General features: G+C 41.6%; 1 protein-coding gene across 1 annotated transcript in view; it reads left to right on the top strand.

The window, feature by feature from the left end:
- The window catches only part of LRIG1 (leucine rich repeats and immunoglobulin like domains 1), a 103,537-nt gene that overhangs the window by 33,786 nt on the left and 49,614 nt on the right, over positions 1–20,137 (top strand). The window contains exons 2-3 of the mRNA XM_075574270.1: positions 10,056–10,127; positions 14,455–14,529. Of these exons, the coding sequence (XP_075430385.1) occupies positions 10,056–10,127; positions 14,455–14,529 (147 nt within the window). The remainder of the gene's footprint in view (positions 1–10,055; positions 10,128–14,454; positions 14,530–20,137) is intronic.

The raw sequence follows: 20,137 nt of genomic DNA, 5'->3' as shown, positions 1-20,137 counted from the left end.
TTTTTGTTTTTTTTTAAAAGACCAATTTCAGTTTCTGCAGAAGTGTATTTTTGTTTCACAGTGATTCTTTTACGTTTCACAACGCTTTGTGTCAGTTGTCTAACTTGGTAAACTGACCAGAAACGATTTATGTGCTGGGGTTGTTGATCGCTTTTTTTGGGAAATAATTCAAGGCAGCTCGGGCCTGGAAAGTTAAACAGTGCAACATTAGGAAAGTCCAGAGGTCTGTCCTGAGTCCAAAGTGGAAGCGGTCGTTTGTGACTGAGCGAACTTACTCCCAGATAACGTGAGCTTAATAAATAAATACAATAAGGACTGGAAGCTCTCCTTGGTCTCCGACTTATTGTACCTGCATATATTGATAACATGATATATGATACCATTATTATTATTAACAGGAGCAGGGATACTTTAAAGCTGCAGTCCGAGCTGAGCGCCATTTTATTTTGATTGATTATTTAAAGCAGTCCGATATGCTGAAAGACAAGGATTCTCAACTCCAGTTCTCAAGGGTCACCAACAGGTCAGGTTTTAAGTATATCCCTGCTTCAGCACAGGTGGCTCAATCTGGAGCCACCTGTGCTGAAGCAGGGACTGATTGGGCCACTTGTGCTGAAGCAGGGACTGATTGGGCCTCCTTTGCTGAAGCAGGGATATCCTGAATACATTACCTGTTGGGGGGAGGGGAGGGGAAGGGGGTTGCGAACCCCTGCTTTAAGGTGAGATTTTCAGACTTAGGGCCTCATGCAGAGAGCAGCGAATTTTAGAATTGGAGAGGGGGAAAAATTTTAGCTTTTTTGGAGAGTTTTTTTCTCCATATGCAGAAAGGGCATAAAACTGCATTTACAAGCCTTTCTGCATATGGAGAGTTTCAACCAGCGCTATGAGCGCTGTTGAAACTAGTGGGGAAAAAATCGCGTTTTTTTTTTTTTTCCCCTCCACCGGCCGCGGAGCGCCAGCTGCTTGGTGGAGAGGAAAAATGTTGAAAATCGCGCCATTTTTTTGGCGCGAACAGCCACTAGATGGCGATCGCGGCTCTCTGCATACGGCAGAAAAAAAAACTGGAGAGATTAGAAACTCTCCAGCCGCGCGGCGAATTTCAAGGAAAAAAAAAAAATGGCGCTTTTTTCAAATCTCGCCATTTTCGGCTGTTTTTAGCGCGATTTTCGCCGGAAAATGGCGAGATTGCTATTAGCGCTGTTCTCTGCATGAGGCCCTTAGTTTGCCAAGAGATGCTATCACATGTATGATGTAATCCATCATAATAACTGCATCACTTAAGGTAATATTCACCTTGGTGGTAGCTGATAACATTGACCTTGAAGGGGACAGCTGCTTAATTCTTTGATTGCTCACAGATAAAAGAAATGAGCCTCTATTAAGCTGATGGCTTGTATTTCACTGAAAGAGTAGCTTCATAAAACCACAGTCTCAATGAATAACCTCTAGATTGCATTTAATTAACAACCCACCTGCTATTGAATACCTCACTAGACAGCAAGAATCATGTGTTGTCAAACATCTGTCTCTTTAGTGCTATGTTCAAAGTAATGGATGCTAAGGAGCCTTTATAAGTGCGTGATCTATTCCATACAAATAAAAAGTCCATTTATTGGTAACAGGAAAATGTAATGCTGCACATAGCAATGTGTTAGAGGCCCCCAAAAAGCCGTATTGGCCGTGTATTATTCCTTGTGTGCAATGTTAATTTCTGCTTTCATGTTAAAATGATTATGGACAGTACTCAAATGTAAGTAAACCAGATTATGGTAAACCACTAAGAACCGAGCCAGATTCCAGAGGCAGAATCATAACTTATAAACCGTGAATGTTATGAACTTTAGGTATTTAGGTCTGGCTGGAAATCCAAAATGTTTGCTTAAATTTTAAGTCCACTGGCGACACAGCAGGCCACGCTGATGGATTTATGGTGGGTCTGACTTCAGTAAATGCAATATATGGTGAAATATGTGTAGGTGGCATTGTGAAAGCACAGTTGAAATTAAATACAATATAATATATATATATATATATATATATATATATATATATATATATATATATATATATATATATATCATAACTGATGCTTTTTAATATTCCTTTGCTTATGTCCTTTTTGAAGAAATCGTGGTTCATTTACATGAGGATGATAATGGAACATTTTAAGTACCTATCACATTGTCTTGCATTGTGAAAACAGTGCTGAAGCAGCCAGTCAACATACAGAAGTCTGCTAGATGTATTACTTTATATATTATTAACTATGTGCTATGACTGTTATAAGGAACTCTGGGTGAAGGAACTGCTTTCTCAAACTCACCAGCCCTTTTATCCCCTGTATCCAATTATCCAGGACATACTTGAATACTTGAATACGAGAGGCAACTCAATGTATTACTTCCTGGTAAAACATGTTATAAATGAATTAATTTGGTAGCAGAAATAAACTGCATACCCATATATTTAACTAGCTGATATACCCGGCGTTGCCCGGGCGTGGAAGGGCAGGGGGCATGGAGTGGAAGGGCGGGGGGGGGAGGGGCGTCGAAGGGTGGGGGGGGGCAAGGGGCGTAGAAGGGTGGGGAGGGCAAAGGGCAGGGGGGCAAGGGGCAGGGGGGGCAAAGGGCAGGGAGGGGCGGGGGGGATAAAGGGCAGGGACGGGCAGGGGGGGGCAAAGGGCAGGGAGGGGAGGGGGGTCAGGGGGGGGCGGGGGGGGTTGCAGGGAGGGGCGGGTTGGGCAGGGAGGGGAGGGAGTGGCGGGGCAAAGGGCAGGGAGGGGCAAAGGTCAGGGAGGGGAGGGGCAAACGGCAGGGAGGGGCGGGGGAGGCAAACGGCAGGGAGGGGCAGGGGGGGCAAAGGGCAGGGAGGGGTGGGGGGGGCGAGGGGCAGGGGGGGCAAAGGGCAGGGAGGGGTGGGGGGGGCAAAGGGCAGGGAGGGGCGGGGGGCAAAGGGCAGGGAGGGGTGGGGGGCAAAGGGCAGGGAGGGGTGGGGGGGGCAAAGGGCAGGGGAGGGAGGGAAGGGCAGGGGAGGGAGGGCAAAGGGTAGGGGGCAAAGGGCATGTGGGTAGGGGGGCAAAGGGCAGGGGGCAAAGGGCTGGGGGGGCAGGGGGCAAAGGGCTGGGGGGGCAGGGGGCAAAGGGCTGGGGGAGGGAGGGCAGGGGGCAAAGGCCAGGGGGAGGGCAGGGGGAGGGAGGGCAGGGGGCAAAGGTCAGGGGGAGGGAGGGCAGGGGGCAAAGGGTAGGGGGCAAAGGGCAGGTGGGTAGGGGGGGCAGGGGGCAAAGGGCAGGGGGGGGCAGGGGGCAAAGGGCTGGGGGAGGGAGGGCAGGGGGCAAAGGGCAGGGGGAGGGAGGGCAGTGGGCAATGGGAAGGGGAAGGGAGGGCAAGGGGCAGGGGGGTAGGGAGGGTAGGGGGGAGGCAAAGGGCAGGGGGAGTCAGGTACGCGGTAAATAACACATTCCCCTGCGTGTACTCACCTTGTACACGGCTGCGCTCCTCTTCCTCCGGGTCACGGCCGCCCTCCTCCTCCACCTCGGGCTCCTCCGCGGCGAGGCTGATACGCTCCGGTGAGGAGGTGCTGTGCCTCTCGCGGGGAGAGGCGGAGACAGCCGGAGGAGCGCCCTCGGGGACAGGGAGCGGCCTGTGTGAGGGGAGAGCCGCAGAGAGCGTGCTGAGTGTGTGTATAGGGTGGGGGGGGTTGAGCGGGGGGTGAGCGGGTGAGGGAGTGGCCTATGGGTGGTGAGAGCCGTGGGGAGCGCTCTCGGGGATGGTCAGTTGGGGGAGCGGTCTATGTGAGGGGAGAGCCGCAGAGAGCGAGGGTGTGTGTGTGTGTGTGTGTGTGTGGGTGTGTGTGGGTGTGTGTTTTGGGCCGTCACTCCGCCTCAGGCCAATGAGAGGTGTGCGGGGGCGGGCGGGCGGCCCAAGGGACCAATGAGATTTCCCCTAGGGACACAGGCCATGCAGACAAACATACAGTGCTTTCACAAATATATAGTAGATATCCGACCTGTATCACTCCTGACAGTGACCCCCCACATTATTGTCTAAAATTCAATAATGAAGAAAAAGAAAATCTGTTTTGTGTATTTAAGCAGCAGTAGTATTATTAATATTCACTAATTAGGTTATGTGATCAAGAGTCCCCGCTCACTGATGCTTTGTGGATCTCAGATCTCGTTGTCATCATCAATCTTCTCCTGGTTTTATTGTTGGGTTGTCAGCCAGCAGTAGAAGGTAGCAGTCCAGGTTAGAAACATGATCCCAAGATATGGGTCTCATATTATTCCTTTCAATGTTCACCACTAGCATAAGCAAAGTTACTTATAGAAAACCTACATTCCAGTGTTTCATTCATTTTATCTCCATGTACTATGCATTTTTATTTATACTATAGGTATATCCCATACTACTACCATGAATATGTCCTGCAGTCTGTATGCATGATTTGTATATGATCGTATAATTTATTTGTCTTGAGGTAAAACCTTGTTTCTATAGTAACTTAAAACAATTATTTGAGCCAGAACTCTGACATTAATCTTAAAGCAATGTAAAAGTGTATATAAATGGTGCTAAGTATCTAAAACTATCTTTTTATTTATTACGAGTGATGGGCAACCTGATATCCAAGGTCTGTATTCAGCCCCCCAGCGTGACAAACCCTTTGGTCTATACAAAGATGTGGTTTGACCTTTAACACTGTTTCATTTATATATAGATGCGTAAGTTACTCTACTGTACACTTAGAACATATTTACTAAGCAGTACGAAGCGATAAAGATCCCATAGTCACATTCAAGCGGTTGAGTAATAAGCTGCCGTGTGGCTTTTCATCTATTAGTGGATATGTCCCTTAATGTATTCTAAATCTTCTAAAATTCAAATAAAGTGCAATGGAGCTCAGTGTCGGAATGAGGTTCGGATCCATTTCTGGCTCCTAATCTTCTAAAGTTGTGAAAGGGCTGTTGCCAACCAGAACGTACTATGAATAGCGTTACAAGCCAAGAGCCAGATTGAAATCTCATGATGACACGAGGCAAGGTTGGCAATACTCATTTTAACTTGTGATGAATAAACCTAAATGCGCTTAAAAATAGAGAAGTTAAAATTAAATATAAGATAGTCTAGATGAGGAAACGTCCATAAAAACCCGACCCTACGACTGATTGTACAGTAGGTGGGGTGTTTGCCTCCCCTCCTCGAGTAGATCATTCCCAAGTCCTTGTATGAAGAATAACTAGAAAATGGAAGAGCACAGCACCTACCCTAATGTAGTAACTTTATTAATTCAAACCGGTGTAAAGAGTTGCACTCACACTTTAAAAACTTGATTTAAACAGCACGTCTGTTTGGATCCTTCTTCCCTACGGTGGGCCTCCATCTGGCCAATGCTGTAGTCGTCCTTCTGTGCTCCGGCCCTCCCTTGCTCTGTTGCTCCTCTCCTCCTGGTGCTCCAGCTGTTGTGATCCCGTGACATTAGCCACAGTAATGACGTCACAAAGGGGGCACCGGGCTAGAGGGGGTGTTGTGCTCTTCTGGTTTCTACTAAACGGACGTGGTTTTCAGTGAAATATATGGTGGTTGCCTTCTTGTTATCTTAGACATTTTGGGGGCTATCTGAATCACATTTAAAGTTCACTTTCCTTAACTTTAATTTTCATTTACTTTGAGCTAGATGTGTACAATTTTAAATGACCCAGCACTCTTTAAGCTGCAGGAATGTCCACCCAAGCGTTGATTGTTCAGAGCTCTAAGTTCCCTTTGTGCGGGAACAGAGAAAAGTTGTGTTATGACAATGGCTGATAAAGTGTACAATGAAAGCTGCAGTTGGCACTTGGCAGTAACTGAATTACCATTCCCTCTAACTGCCGCTGAAAGATGGAAAGACACTTGATCATAATCTTTTCTTGTGAACAAAAGTGTTTTGACCTGGGAATTTGAAATCCTTGGTTCTCTAAGGAAAACTGATCTACAAAATAAAAAAAGGCAGTGGGGAATATACCCTTATTACATGCAAATGAAGCTGCAAATACCATTTTTGAAAAGGAGTACACTAGGATCTTGGGTGCATTTGCATGCTGCTTTCATAACTAATGTTATAATGCACTATACATTGTTCTGTTTTGTAATAGGTATTATGACTTATGTTCTCTATAAAGTGAAATGCGGTTCTATGATTATTATAATCATAGAGCAGAAATCCCGTACTGGTAAAGCTGAGGGCTTTAATACTTGCTATTTAAATGCCCTGCATCACATGGGCTAATGGGAAGCTGCAATGGGGATTTCATCTGCCATTTTGGTTCCTCTGGAGAACATTATACCCTAGTAAGGTCTTACCCCTGCAGAGCGAGGATTTCCCCGTGCTATACCTGATATTTTATCAGGGTCTCTGGCAGGCCAAGTACTTCAGAAGCGCACTGACAAAGTTAAACCGTGTGCTACAAAAAACAAGCAGGTTTGCAAGTAGGGTAAATATTTCATTTGAACATAGAAAGCCATTTTGTGCTTGGTAATATTTCAGAATATGCCTTTTATGGCAATATAAGTGACACATACCATTTTCACACCTGAGTAAATCATTCTTTGTTAACTTCTGTCTTATTGATTGCAAAGAGTGGAAGGAGAGAGATACAGGTCCCTCCGGCATGGAAGGCGTTAAACACACTACCAAGCGAGGAAGGATTGTTGATATAAACTAACAAAATAGTTCAGCTTGGCCCTGTCCAGACTTATCTGCTATGGTGGTGTCAGACCACTAGTCTATGTAATGATTCTAACAAGAATGTCATTGTGTGCTGTGCTAAAAGGATGTTCAGTACTGTAAATAGTAAAATACTGTCACAATACATCCCATCACTAATGAACTCACAATTGCTGGGCTTAGGTAAAAGCACTGGTACGGAGTCTCACACTTGGTTGTATAACCTCAACGGCCACTTTTTGTAACCAAATGTGTATTCGCATTGTTAATGGAAGTAAATCCTCCTTAAAAAGGTTAAGACCAAGGTAGATAATATAATCGATTTGATGTATATTGGTAAATTGTAGTCAACCTTCGGAACCTCACGTTTAGTGATGGCAGTAAGAGGCTCTGGTTTACGAAGGGCCTTATTGTATATACACCGAACCAGGCATTCTGGTCGCTTCCTGACAAAAATCCCCATTAAAGTAAATACAAACTGCCGAAATGGCTACTTCGGCATATAAAGTATCGAGCCGTATATGTCCTAATTTGAACTAAACAATGCAGTGAGACGTGACATTTCTCTCATGGTTAAGCTCAAATTATTAGTCGTCTTGTTCTTTTGTTGTATAGTAGGGCTCAGACTATGTGCGCCAACCCTGCCCTCCGTCAAATTATAGTTGATTTTTTTCTTCCCCCACCGTCTCTCTTGCTCTCTCTGGCTCTCTAGCTCTCTCTCTGTCTCTCCCTGTCGCTCTCGCTCTTTCTCTCACTCTCTCGCTCTCTCGCTCTTGCTCTCGCTCTTGCTCTCGCTCTTGCTCTCTCTCTCGCTCCCCACTACACTTTCCCTCCCTTCGCTCTCTCCAACACATCTTTAATTTAATACCTTATGATGTCATCAATTCTTTCTGTACTCTCTCCTCCAGCATTCTTACTTTCTTTTCACATGTCCACTGACACTCTTTTTTTCTCCGTCTGCGTTCTGTCTAAACTTAATATCTATCTGACTCTCCATATCTCAATTTCTGCCACCAGGCTATGTGCGTTATGATGTCACCGATGATTTATATCTCACGGAAGGGCAGACAAAATAATTTTATAATATAGGTTATAGATACTTCGTATGAAGGTGGAATTGCGATGTGAACATTTTACAAATGATCTAAACACACCACTCTTACCAGGTTTAAGCAGAAGTAGTCTAAAGGGGGCAATATGTATCAACACATACTCAAGTTTTGAAGCAGAGTAAATGCGTTCCAGCCCCCTCTGACTGAGAGGGGTTCAAAGATACAACATTCTGTGCACCACAATGTGTGATCTACATTACGCCTGATTTAATATGTCATGTAGATATTTTATTTATCCATTGAGACTTCCTCGCTACAATTTAAATGAGTAGTGACACATTCAACCTAACCCTATTATGTGGTAAAGCAGTAATGTAATCTCTGCAGACAAATTGCATCATTTTGGTTCATGTTATCAAATGAGAGTTGGATTTTGGATCCACTGTCAATCTACATTTCACATTTACTTGTTTTTGGATGGATATTTTTGATGTTGATGTTGAAAGACTTTTATGGCTTTATATTATTAGAGAGCTTTGCACCATCAACAAAGCCATTCTGTGCTTCCTCTCAAGCATATATATTGGTTTATGCGAGTATATTTTATTATTCCACTGACCATGTACACAGATTTTTAGCAGATAGACCTTGGAATACAACGGATTATAATACAATAAATGGATCAAAAATACAAGCATACAATTGGAAAAATAACCTGTTCCTTAGTGCAGGGGTGCTCAACTCCAGTCTTCAAGACCCCCCCAATAGGTCAAATAGGTAAATAAGATCTTTTGGAAAGATTACACGCTATCTCAGAGGCACGGTCTGTCATTTCCAACTGTGGATATCCCAGCTTTTAAGGATATCCCAGTTTCAGCACAAGTGGCTCAATCAGTGGCTCAGCCTTTCCCCACAGCCACAAGTTCTACGTAATATTCCATGGCGCGGTCTTCCTCTTGCTTCGGAATATTTCAGCTCAGTTTATTAGAACGGGCTAACGTTTTCTGAGCAGGCGAAGACCGTTTCACAGCATATCAAATAGGGGCCACAGTTTGTTTCTATTTAAGTGATAATGGGGATGGACAGGGTTGCAGACCAGTCTGAGACATGCAAATGCACCACACGGGGTATTTTTCTTTACTGTACACTTTATGGGGGAGGGTTGTTGTCACACTGAATTTTACCCGACATAACTTTTTTTTAAATGTCTGATTATACCCACTGCCAGCATCACGTTGCGTAGCCAGCAACCAACCTTGCACCAAGGAGACCAATAAGGTCAAAACAGCTGTTTACTGGCTCTGCACTTCTTTAACCCAGGCTGTGCTGAGAAGCTGTGGAATACGGCTGGCCTAAGCTTATAGGGTTCCATGTTAAAATGGATAAGAAGTAAAGAGTAACACACTATGCTCATTTGCATGTCATTACCCAGAATCCCTGGCTGCAGTGGTAGCACTGTTTGCAAAGTGATAATGGGGAAAAGACCTGTGAGACATGCAAATGCACCACAAGTGGGATTTGTATTTGCTTTACACTGTACAGAGGAGGGTTTTTGTCCTGTTTTTTTTAACCCACCATAACATTTTTTTTTAATGTTTTGTTTCTGTTTCAAATAAGTAAATATGCTAATTCACGTCAGGCAGTGCAGGTAGCAGCATTATTTAGAAGTGGCTGTGGACCGTATGTGGTCATACTCGGTGGTGCAGTATCGCGGTGGCGAGAGCGGAGCATGACATTCTGTGTTGAGTCATTTGTGTAAATAGATTAGTTTATAGATAAAACACCACGTACAAATAAAAGCCTTATGAGAAAATCGCACACAACACTATTGAGAAACACTAAAGGGACACGTTTTCTTCTGTTGCAAAGTTCTCCGATGTAAAAGATTGAGTTGCAGGTCAAATCCCTCATTAATAGCTGCAATACGCTATTAAAATCCCGCGTGATACATTGGAATTTAGAGTAATGATTTAGCATTTGACTAAATGGTTTAAGATTGATTTGTTTTGTTCTTCGAATCCAAAGACAAATCAAAACAAAATGCACGTTAATGCAGTTTAATTTGCTGATCTAATAACACAAGAGAAAGTAACATACAGAGTATTTTATGTATTGTTACAGTGCATCTGTAATTGGCTAGTTTGCTTAGCAGAAAATGCTTTCCCATTTCCTAAGTGCTCTCATGTAACAGCAGATTGTTTCGCCAATGCGTGCTGGAATAATTAAGTCAGGCAGCCTCTGCTGAGCACAGTGACTGCCATGTGCTGATTCCACTGCCTTTTCTCTCTCTCATTTTAACAGAAACCTGAGCTACAACAAACTGACAGAGATCGATCCTTCCGTCTTTGTGGAGCTGCCCAAGCTACGGGAAGTGTAAGTATTCTTTCAAAAGCTTTAGCTGCACTTTTAGAGGAGATTTCTGGAACCTAACAGGGAAATCGGAAACCAGAAACGACCTCCCAAGATACCAGTTTTATTTAAGCTCACTTACATCAGCGGATTAAGCTTTTTTTTTATCTGTCATTTTTCTCGGAGCTTACTGTAACAATTAGAAAATGACATCTTGATCATCATGGTAGTTGTTGGAGAGAATGTGGGCTTGTCTTCTCATCAATCCTTTGTTTAAACATTCTCCTCTATTACTTCCATTCTATTAATGGAAATGTCCCTGTGGGAGGCATGTTGTGAATGAAGACGCATGAGCTAGAGAGGAAGAGGTACCAGTAGACAGAACATCTGATGCTTACCCATCCCAAATCTCCCAGGAAGCAAAGGTCTGGTCTAGAGAACAACAAACTGCTAAGCCTAGTTCCCTTCTCCTTCTAAGTACTGGGTAGTTTAGGCCAAATCATTGCTGATCTGTCAGAATTTGAACCCTCTTTTTATCACACCACCTCAAGTTCAAGGTAAATTAGGGAAACAGAGTTGAGCTCCAAGTAACAATGGACTATACAATCATGTACATCAATCTGTGGGGGTGAATGGGCCTCTTGCAAGTCAGACAGGCAATAAAGTGATTGAACAGTAAAAGTTGAGGTGTCTCCAAGTGTAATAAATATTGGAACAGAGAGAAAACACACTCCACCTATTCTATCACCGCTACTGAGTTCCTATGACCAACAGACTGCAGTAACACACAGCGGTCTCTGCCAAATCTGTGCGGTGTCCCCTACTCCTTGTTGCTAAACTCCCATCATACCTATAAAAATGTAGATACAACAAAACATTACATTTGGGTTCTTTCTGCTCTTCAGATATGCTGTTGGAAACAAAAAAATGACACAAGTGGGAAAAAAAATCATTTTTTTAGTGAAAGGTAAAATATAACTAGCTGCAGGGGTTAAAAGAGGCACTCGTCATTGCATGGTTAGAAACCTGTGCATTGCAGACACTGGAGGGGTTAAGAAGGCAAGGGTGTTTCTTGCATTGTGTATTGTTAAGAGCCTGTTCTATTTTTTAACAGTCTCCATTTCCATTTGACACCGAACTGGCAGCTGGGGTGTAAATATTTTATGCTGAGTATCCCTGCATTTTTGATTCAATGGGCAGGAGATCTGTTTATTTGAAGCAGGAAAAGGGGTAGCTGAAACCATTGACAGAACCAACAAAACTGTATATTTGGTCACTGTTGGAGCAATACAAGGGTTTGTGTGTGATGCTGTGTATTTTGAAATTTGTCAGAAGAACATTGGCATATTGATGATAAAAATGAATGGATGTTGCTAAACAAACTACAGTGCATCACGCTCAGGAATATGTTTTTGCTTGTTCTACCGAAAGCCAGACAGTAGTTGAATTGTCTTTGTCACACCTGACAAAACAATTTAATTTGAGAGGACTAAATACATGGTTTGTGTTTTACAAATCCTTTTTAATGGGCGAGGTCTTTGCCATGACTACATGAGCCATGTAAATGCTGTTTAACGAAATACTTTATAAAGCCTGCGCCACACAGATTGTACATCGTTCCAGTGAGGTGGTTTTGTGATGCAAGAGTTAACTGACAATCTTCCTTTCTTACTGTGTCCCAGCTACTCCCTGCAAAACAGAAAATCGGACATGCTTTGCGTACCAGACTACTGAATATTTATTATAAGGATGGTGGATAACTCGTTAGGCTTCTATGTAACATTTTAGTTACTGGGTGTTCATTTAAGTTCTTATTTGAACCCACATATTCAGTGCCACAGTTTTTATACTGTTTATACGTTGAAACCCAATGAAACAAAATAGAAAAATATTGAGTTGAAAGTTGATATCAGTCATTAAACAGCCATGTAAGAAATGACCAGTGAGGTGTTGGGGCTGGCGACTGCAACCTTTCAAGGAAGAAGAGCCTTTTTTTTATTTTTTTTTATTTGACCAAAATATTTTGAGAACCACAACACAAGCATGAATCTGAATACACATACAATTATCCCACATGATTACGCCACATAAAAATGATCCCCTCACGATTATGCCACATAAAATTATCCATGGTGGAAGAACCTACAGAAATGAGCCGCATGGACCGGCCAGAGGAGCCGCAGGTTGCCGACCCCTGTGTTAGGGTGTATTATTGCATACCATGCTATACCTCCAACGGTCTCTACCTCCGAGGTCAAAACATGGAGAAAATTGGTTGTGGCCTTATAAACAATATTATTTAGACGGCATGTAACCCATAGAACCTACACTGTATCAATTCCTCCCACCCAAAAATAAGCAATGGATGGCCACAGCATGTGAACTGGCTGTCAGCTCATTTTTCTGGTTCCTTCTTGGCGGTATACTTGTCCGCAGTTCTGGTCATGTTCTGACATCCTGTGGAATTTGTAACAAAAGGTATGAATTAGGGAAATAGAATTGTTGACAAATATCAAAAATGGTAATTCTGCAAATGGTAGAGGTGTCCCTTCCGTACTGAGAATGAAATTAGCGGGTAATTGCTTCAGCATGGTGAGAAGGACAATCAATGAGGGTGGCCATGAGGTTAGCTAACGTTCAGGCATCTTGTTGAGAGACTGTTATGTTAATTAATTGAATAACTCACCATAATAAGAAAGGCTACTAAGTGAAAAAGACTTTCTGTGCTAAATCTGTCTCTATTGTGATCATCACAAAGAAGAGACCTTATTCTTTATAGGAAAGTCAAATATCCAGAGTAACTTCTGTGAGTGTACTAATCAAAAATATTGGTTCACTCATTCTGATGATCCCGATTTTTTTTTTTAATAAATAGACAGAAAAGCGCTTTTTATTTCTCTTTCACAAAAATACTAAAAGGCAGATTTATTAAACACGGGTATGGGTTAGTGCAACCAGTCTGGCGTTAACTCTCATGAACTTGGCTGGCAGTTAGTGTTGGTTCATGTGTGCTAAACCGTACCAGCGCTTGATCAATATGCCCCTAAGATTGAACCCTGTCCAGAATGTTTCACCTTGTTCTAAATTAGTGGGACATTATCTGAAAACAGCATGTCACATGTCACAAGTATGTCGACCAGTGTCTTTCAAGGGAAATGTAAAAAAAAAAAATGGTACATTTTGCCACAAGAACAGTCTTAAATTGTACACTGTTATTTAATGTCAATAAACAATCACAGTACTCTCCTTGATTACTTAAAATTAATTAATCATTTATTGTGAGGTACTGCTGAAGGGCATGGTGTCATGCCAATTGTACTCTGACCACAAGATTTGTTATTACTCCTCTCAGTCAATGTCCATAAATATGCATTCATCTTAAGAAAGGATCATTACCAACATTAAACTTATTTTCCTCTGAAATGACACATTTTTAATTCAAGAAGAGAAAAGAGGAACCTCGGGTGTAAGGGCACCAGATGGAGACTGAGATGTCATTCTACTAATATCTGTAGATTAAATAGAAAATCCTCTGTCAATACCAAGAAAACTGTTTTATTATTCCAAGACACACATTACTCGTTAGAACACGGATAATGTCCCTGTGATATTTTAGTATCATCTGTAGAATGTTAAACTTCATTTTTTCCCCATTTGAACAGTTTTTGTCTTTTGACATCATTGCTTCCTGTGGACTGGTTCCTAATATTTTTCTCCGTGTGCAACATGAGCATGCACTTTAAGATCAATATGGAAGTGATGATAGCATTTACTTTTAAGTAATGTGGGGAATTTTTAGAATCATGAACAAGGAGCACTGTATACCAATTCATCAGCTCCCACTCCCAGATTTATAAAGGACGGGGTTCATTTATCTGCACTAATTAATCAGCAAAGCCTTGAGGCTCCCAACAGCTCCAACGTTCTGTTTTCCCAACGCAGCACTTCATCATTATATAGCAAAATAAATAAAGATCAAGTTAACTAACCCACGTTTTACCATTAAGTGATGTAAGGTCATCCCTACTATGTGTGGATTGGGTAGCTTGCTATGTAATGATCTTATTACCTAAAGCAGGGGTTGTCAACTCCAGCACTCAAGACCATCCCACTCCCCAACAGTTTAGGTTTTAAAGATATACCAGCTTCAGTACAGGTGGCTCAGTCAAAGACTAAGCCAATGGTTGAGCAATCTGTGCTTAAGCTGGGATATCCTTAAAACCTGACTTGTTGGGGTAGGGGGCTATCTTGAGGACTGGAGTTGAGAACCCCTGAGCTGAGGAGATAATGTTTTTAAATATTGTATGTTGTTTCTTTTGATGCCCTAACATTTGTGTGTCTTTTGTCTTAGGCAATTGGGTTACAATGGATTGACCAGCATCCCATCCCTAGGACCTGCTTCTGCTCATGTGATCTCCCTTTCATTGTAAGTTACTTTTCTTCTAAGGAAGCATTTGCTTTACAAATATATTGTAGCCAACAAGTATGACCGTTACACACATTCAAAATAATACTGTCTGAATTTTGTGTTTCTAATGAATTTGCTAGTAATCTTCACCACTTTTCCATTTTTTCAAAGTCGTGTGTGTGTATATATATATATATATATATATATATATGTACACATAAATACATATATACTGTACATACACACATATATATGCGACAAATGCACTCGCACTCAACGACAATGATATATATGCGACAAATGCACTCGCCCAGTCACCTGGGGTGAGTGCATTTTACCCGCTCGCGAGTCTTACGGGCAGAATGGTGCGGTGTCTACTGGTATTCTCCTGCTTCCCCCACTGCAACTTCCATGTCTCCGCTGTAACTCCCGTAAACATGGCTTTACAATGGTGGTTTGTTTTTTTTAGAATTTGTCGAGCCCTGTACGTACTGTATGTGTATATGTATATATATATGTGTGTATGTGTGTATATATATATATATATATATATATATATATATATATATATATATATATATATATATATATATATATATATACAGTGTTCGACAAACCTATACATTTGCACGCCCCGGGCGAGTGGATTTAACATCGTGGCGAGCTCCTATTGGCCCAAGCAGCACACGTGTGGTACTAGGTGGCGAGTAGATTTTTTTGTTCGGCGAGTAGATTTTTTAGTGATTTGTCGACCACTGTGTATATATATATATATATATATATATATATATATATATATATATATATATAATGCACGCACACACAGAATACAAGAGTCGATGTTCCTTATTCATATAGAAAAAATGATCATTAAAATCTATATCAACTACAAAAGGTGTTTATTAGTTTTTAATGTTAGATATATACCTTTTATACTTTTTATATCTTGTAATATGTGATATATCTAAGTATAATAATATTACATTGTATGGTTTATGAATAATCGTTTGTGTGTGTATGTTCAAATGTTTTATGCATTATTATACATTTTAGCCACAATGAAACTAAATATAGTCATGCTACCACGCATGCGCACACACTGTTTGGTAGTTAAAGGAGACTTCTTACTGTTTAGAAGTCCCATCCCTGTAGAATTGTCTTTTTTCTCACTCACTAATTGGATAGTGTTTACCTGCAGTTAATGGACTAAAAATGCCCATGGTTTCATTTTTTTTTTTTTGATGATAAATCAACATTTTCCTTTCGCCAAAAGCATTCCCATCTATCGCATCCTTGGCCTGATGCACATCCTGGTAACATTGCCCAACATCAGAAGGAAGGATTTGTCAGATCGATTTACGTTTCCCTGCTGCTTCACCCATTTTTGAAAAAGCAGAATAGAGTTAAGTCGTGGGAACCATTAACCCAAAACCCCATATCTGACTTCCTATTCTTGACCATGTAAAGCAAACCCAAGAATATTACTTTTCTTTCATTTGTTTGTAATGAAACAACCTCAAATGTTTATACTGGCCATACCTTTCCTTATTTTAAACACCTCCCTGGCTGATAAAAAAAAAAAATGTTTTAAGAGCCTAAGATCTGATGAAAAGTGTTTGCAAAGACCTGTATGCTTCATTAAACCTTTCGAGCTGTCCTTTGTCTTGTCAGGAAGTGCCTCTACTTAAGTTATCTTTATTTTCAAGTTAGTTACAGAGGTTATTCCTGATTAAACTAGCAGTTAAGCCTACGGCACGATTGATCAGTATTTTGTTTGAGGACGATACGCTCACCTTTCATTTTTCAGTTTAAATTTGCTCACCTGTGTTTACTTTTAAGTGGAAAAGAGAATCCACAGATGCAGTTGAGGTGACTTGGCATGGCAAGCTATTAATACAATTGTTGATATAGCTTGTAGATCTGAGATTTATGCTGGCAACTGGCCAGGCATTCTGAAGGTACTTTGTTCTTGCCAACTGCTTGACTTTCCCCTATTTAGCTCATCGGATTTAAACACACGTTCACTTTTACTTGTGCAGACAAATGCATTTTAAAGCAACTGCAGTGGAGGTTTTCTCTCTTCGTAGTAGTAAAAAGTACTCGAGTGATAGAAGTTGAGAATGTATCGCTGCCAGTTTTGGGTACAAAGTCTCTTAAAGTTGAATTTTTCTTCTAACAATCCAAATGGCTTGACTTTTTTCTCTTTCTTTTTAGTTTTTACTCACAGAAAAAGTTGGTTCTGCACTCAGCCCTTATTTTGCCTTTCAAACTTTGCCAATCGCAGGGAGGGTAAGGGGTTTAGATATTTAAAGCAGCAATCCCACCTACATTTCTTTTACATTTTTTTTTTTTTTTTTTTTAAACAGAATATGAATTGGGGGCTCCTCAGGAGCAGACCCTCACTATTTATGTTTAACTCCAGAGACCCTCAGGTTCCGGGTTTACTTACCGTTTTAGTTGCCAGGGCTTCAGCCACCAAATCTCTCGGTTCCTGCAGGCAAATAGGAAGCCGCAAGGGATGGCATACTGGCGTTCTATCGAATGATCTCAGGCGCCATCTTTGAAAATCATGCTTATGTTTTGTATAGAGAATGCCTTGACCCAAACATTTATACCTGTATTGAGAAGTGCAGATTATATTTGAACACCAGTAAAACTTTAGATTAATTGCTGTGAAGTACATGGCAGGTTTTGAAGTCCCCAACTTTTGAAAATAAGTGAGTGCTTAGAAATAAGGTATTTCTTGGTCTAATGAAGAGGTTGGCAGCCTATCGTATTAGTATATATTATGAGTCCAACACGGAAACATTTACTATTTAAGTGTTTGTTTTGGACAAAAAATACATCTTTATATAGTTTCAGTTATCTTTAACTTGTAAAGGGGGCGGGTCATAAAATAATTAGGAGTAGAAGGGCCACACGCTTTTTGTAATTTAACTGTTGATGCTTTGAAAGACTTAAAAATGATTTATATTTCAACATTTTGCAAGTATTTATAACATCTGCCCTATATACATTTCCGTTACCTTAAGTTACATTGCACTTAGTTACTTAAGTAACTAGTATGGAAGTAGCAGGAGAGCGGAGTCCAATGGCCACATCAAGGCACCTTTTGCCGCCCGCCATTGGAAGAGCCCTGATCTAGAGTATAAATGTGACTTACTTTTAGCAATATAAGTGCTAGTTAGTGAATGGAAGGAATTGAAGTAGGTTTAATGGAAACCTTTCCAAATCCATTGTAGTCTACGTGGGTGCAAAGCTATCTTTGTTCACTGGTCCCGTTACTGTTGCGGGTGAAAAGGAATCTTTGTCCTTCTATTCATTCATTGCTTGGGCCAAGATGTAGAAACTGTGTGCTCTTTACACGTAGTTGGGGACGGGAATGGCTTTGTTGCTGTGTAGGCCATACTGGGTATTTGTGAGGGATGTTTCAAAGAGACCTTGCTGTATTCCCCAGAAGTGCATTTCTATTATGCTGTGTGATAACGAGAAAGGGGGTGAATTAGCTGTACTCCTGCTGGTTCATTAAGTCCTGGTAACACAAGACGGTTTAGCAAAGCAGAATGCACTGCTGGCCCTCAGGACTTGAAGGTAAATGTGTTAAATTGCTTTTGAGTCTATCGAGAAGAATAAAAGGATGAAATAGAAAAGAAGATGATGACATCAGTGAAAAGAAATACTTTGTGAGGTCTTGAAAAAACGCTCAGAAGTCCCAAGTTGCTCCACTTGTAAATACATTATTTTCTCCATTTCCAACAAGGCTACCTCAGTTCTACGTTAGTAACTTCAAACACAAAGCTCTCCCTGGGCTTTTTAAGACTGTGTTTCTTTTGAGTGTTTCTTCATCATAGCGATGGGTCACATCTGAAGAAGGGAGCGTGCCAGCTGTGTTATCAAAACCTCATCATATTTAAGAGAACAAAAATGGTGAAAAAAAATGATAGTCTTTATCTTCAAATAACATTTCTGTATTGGCATACAATTATATTAGGACTCTAAGCACTGTGCTCAATGAAATTACATCTGCCACATATCCAGTTACTGTACAAAGTGTAGTTGATGCCATTTAGAAGCATCATTGAATGCTTCCCGATCATTCTCAGTGCTTTAGGCAACGTAATTCACATTAACAGTGCAAGAAACACAAACGCACTCACTGGATAATTTGACTTAAAAAAAAAAATTTGAAATCTTTCAAAAACCACTCAGGTGCCATCAGCGAGCATGTGTTAAAGCACTTATCCGAAGACAGGCCGTTTGTGGCTGGAAACGTTAGATCCTTTTGCATTGTCTCCTGAAAAAAAGTAAAATGGTGAATTGAAAAAGAATACTTGACTACATATTCTTTGCTTTGCCAGGAGCCTGCAGACCCCGCGGGAGCTGTCCCTCCCCCAACTACAGTATAGTTGTTGTTTTGTACTGTTATAAGATAAGCTTAACCCATGTGTACAAGAATAAATATGCATTGTTAAGTTGTCAACAGTTTTCTTTTTTTTGTTTGTTTGTTTTTTAATAAAATTACCGTTGGATTTCTTTTAGTAATCGACAGTTGACTGCTTTGTCTTTTGGAATAGACTGCACTGTAGCCGCCTTATTTACTGCAGGTGTTCTGTGCTAATTGTCGTTATAGTTAGGGTGACCAGATTTTCAAAATGAAAAACCGGGACACAATAAAAAATTATTTATAAAACAAATTACATCACGTGACACACTCCGTTGCCATGACAACGCGACACTGACGTCAGGCGGTGACATGTTGCCATGACAATGTGGCATCACGTGATGCCTCGGCACCATAATGTGTCCCGTTGGTGGGGGCTGCAGTGTGTGTCTGTGTGTATAGGAGGTGGGCCCTACAGTGTGTGTTTGTGTGTATATAAATAATGAAGACATTAATTAAAATTAAAATAATTAACAAATTAAAATTAAATAAATAATTAATTGACATAAATTAAATAAAAAAAATTAAGCATTAATTAAAAATGTGACCTTCCTGACCTTACACTTTGCAAAATAGAGTCTCTTGCTCTCCTCGTGGCCGTCAGTGACATCACTGCCATGCAGGGCCGCAGACAGCTTTCCTGGGGCCCAGGAAGAACGTTTTCACTGGGGCCCTCTACCCACATTTCGGCGGCCTTGCGAGAACCCCCCCTTCTCACACACCTCCTCACTCTCACCCAACCTCACACTCCCCAGTATCCCATTCCTCCCCCCCCTCTCTCTTACACCCCCACCCCCATGTATTTTTCTCCCCTCCCCACACTCAACCTCCCTCCCCAATATACGTGCACACACAGTGACACACACACACACAGTGACAAACACACAAAGCTCCCTCCTCTCCTCATACCTGCCCCCTCATACTTCACCCTCTCCTTATACCGCCCCCTCTTCTCCTCCCCTCATACCTCCCCATATACCTCTTCTCCTCATACCTCTCCCTCCCCATCCTTTCCTCATACATACCCTCTCCCCCTCCTTATATCTCCCCTCCTCATACCTTCCCCATCCCTCCTCATACCTGCCCCATCCCTCCCCATTCCTGCCCCATCCCTCCTCATACCTGCCCCTCCCCATACTTTCCCCTCCACATACCTTCCCCTCAGCTCCTCATATCTCCCCCTCC

This window comes from Ascaphus truei, chromosome 17 (assembly GCF_040206685.1).
Source record: "Ascaphus truei isolate aAscTru1 chromosome 17, aAscTru1.hap1, whole genome shotgun sequence".
NCBI lineage: Eukaryota > Metazoa > Chordata > Amphibia > Anura > Ascaphidae > Ascaphus > Ascaphus truei.
The sequence above is the reverse complement of the archived record's forward strand: the minus strand, read 5'-3'. Positions and strand labels throughout refer to the sequence as shown.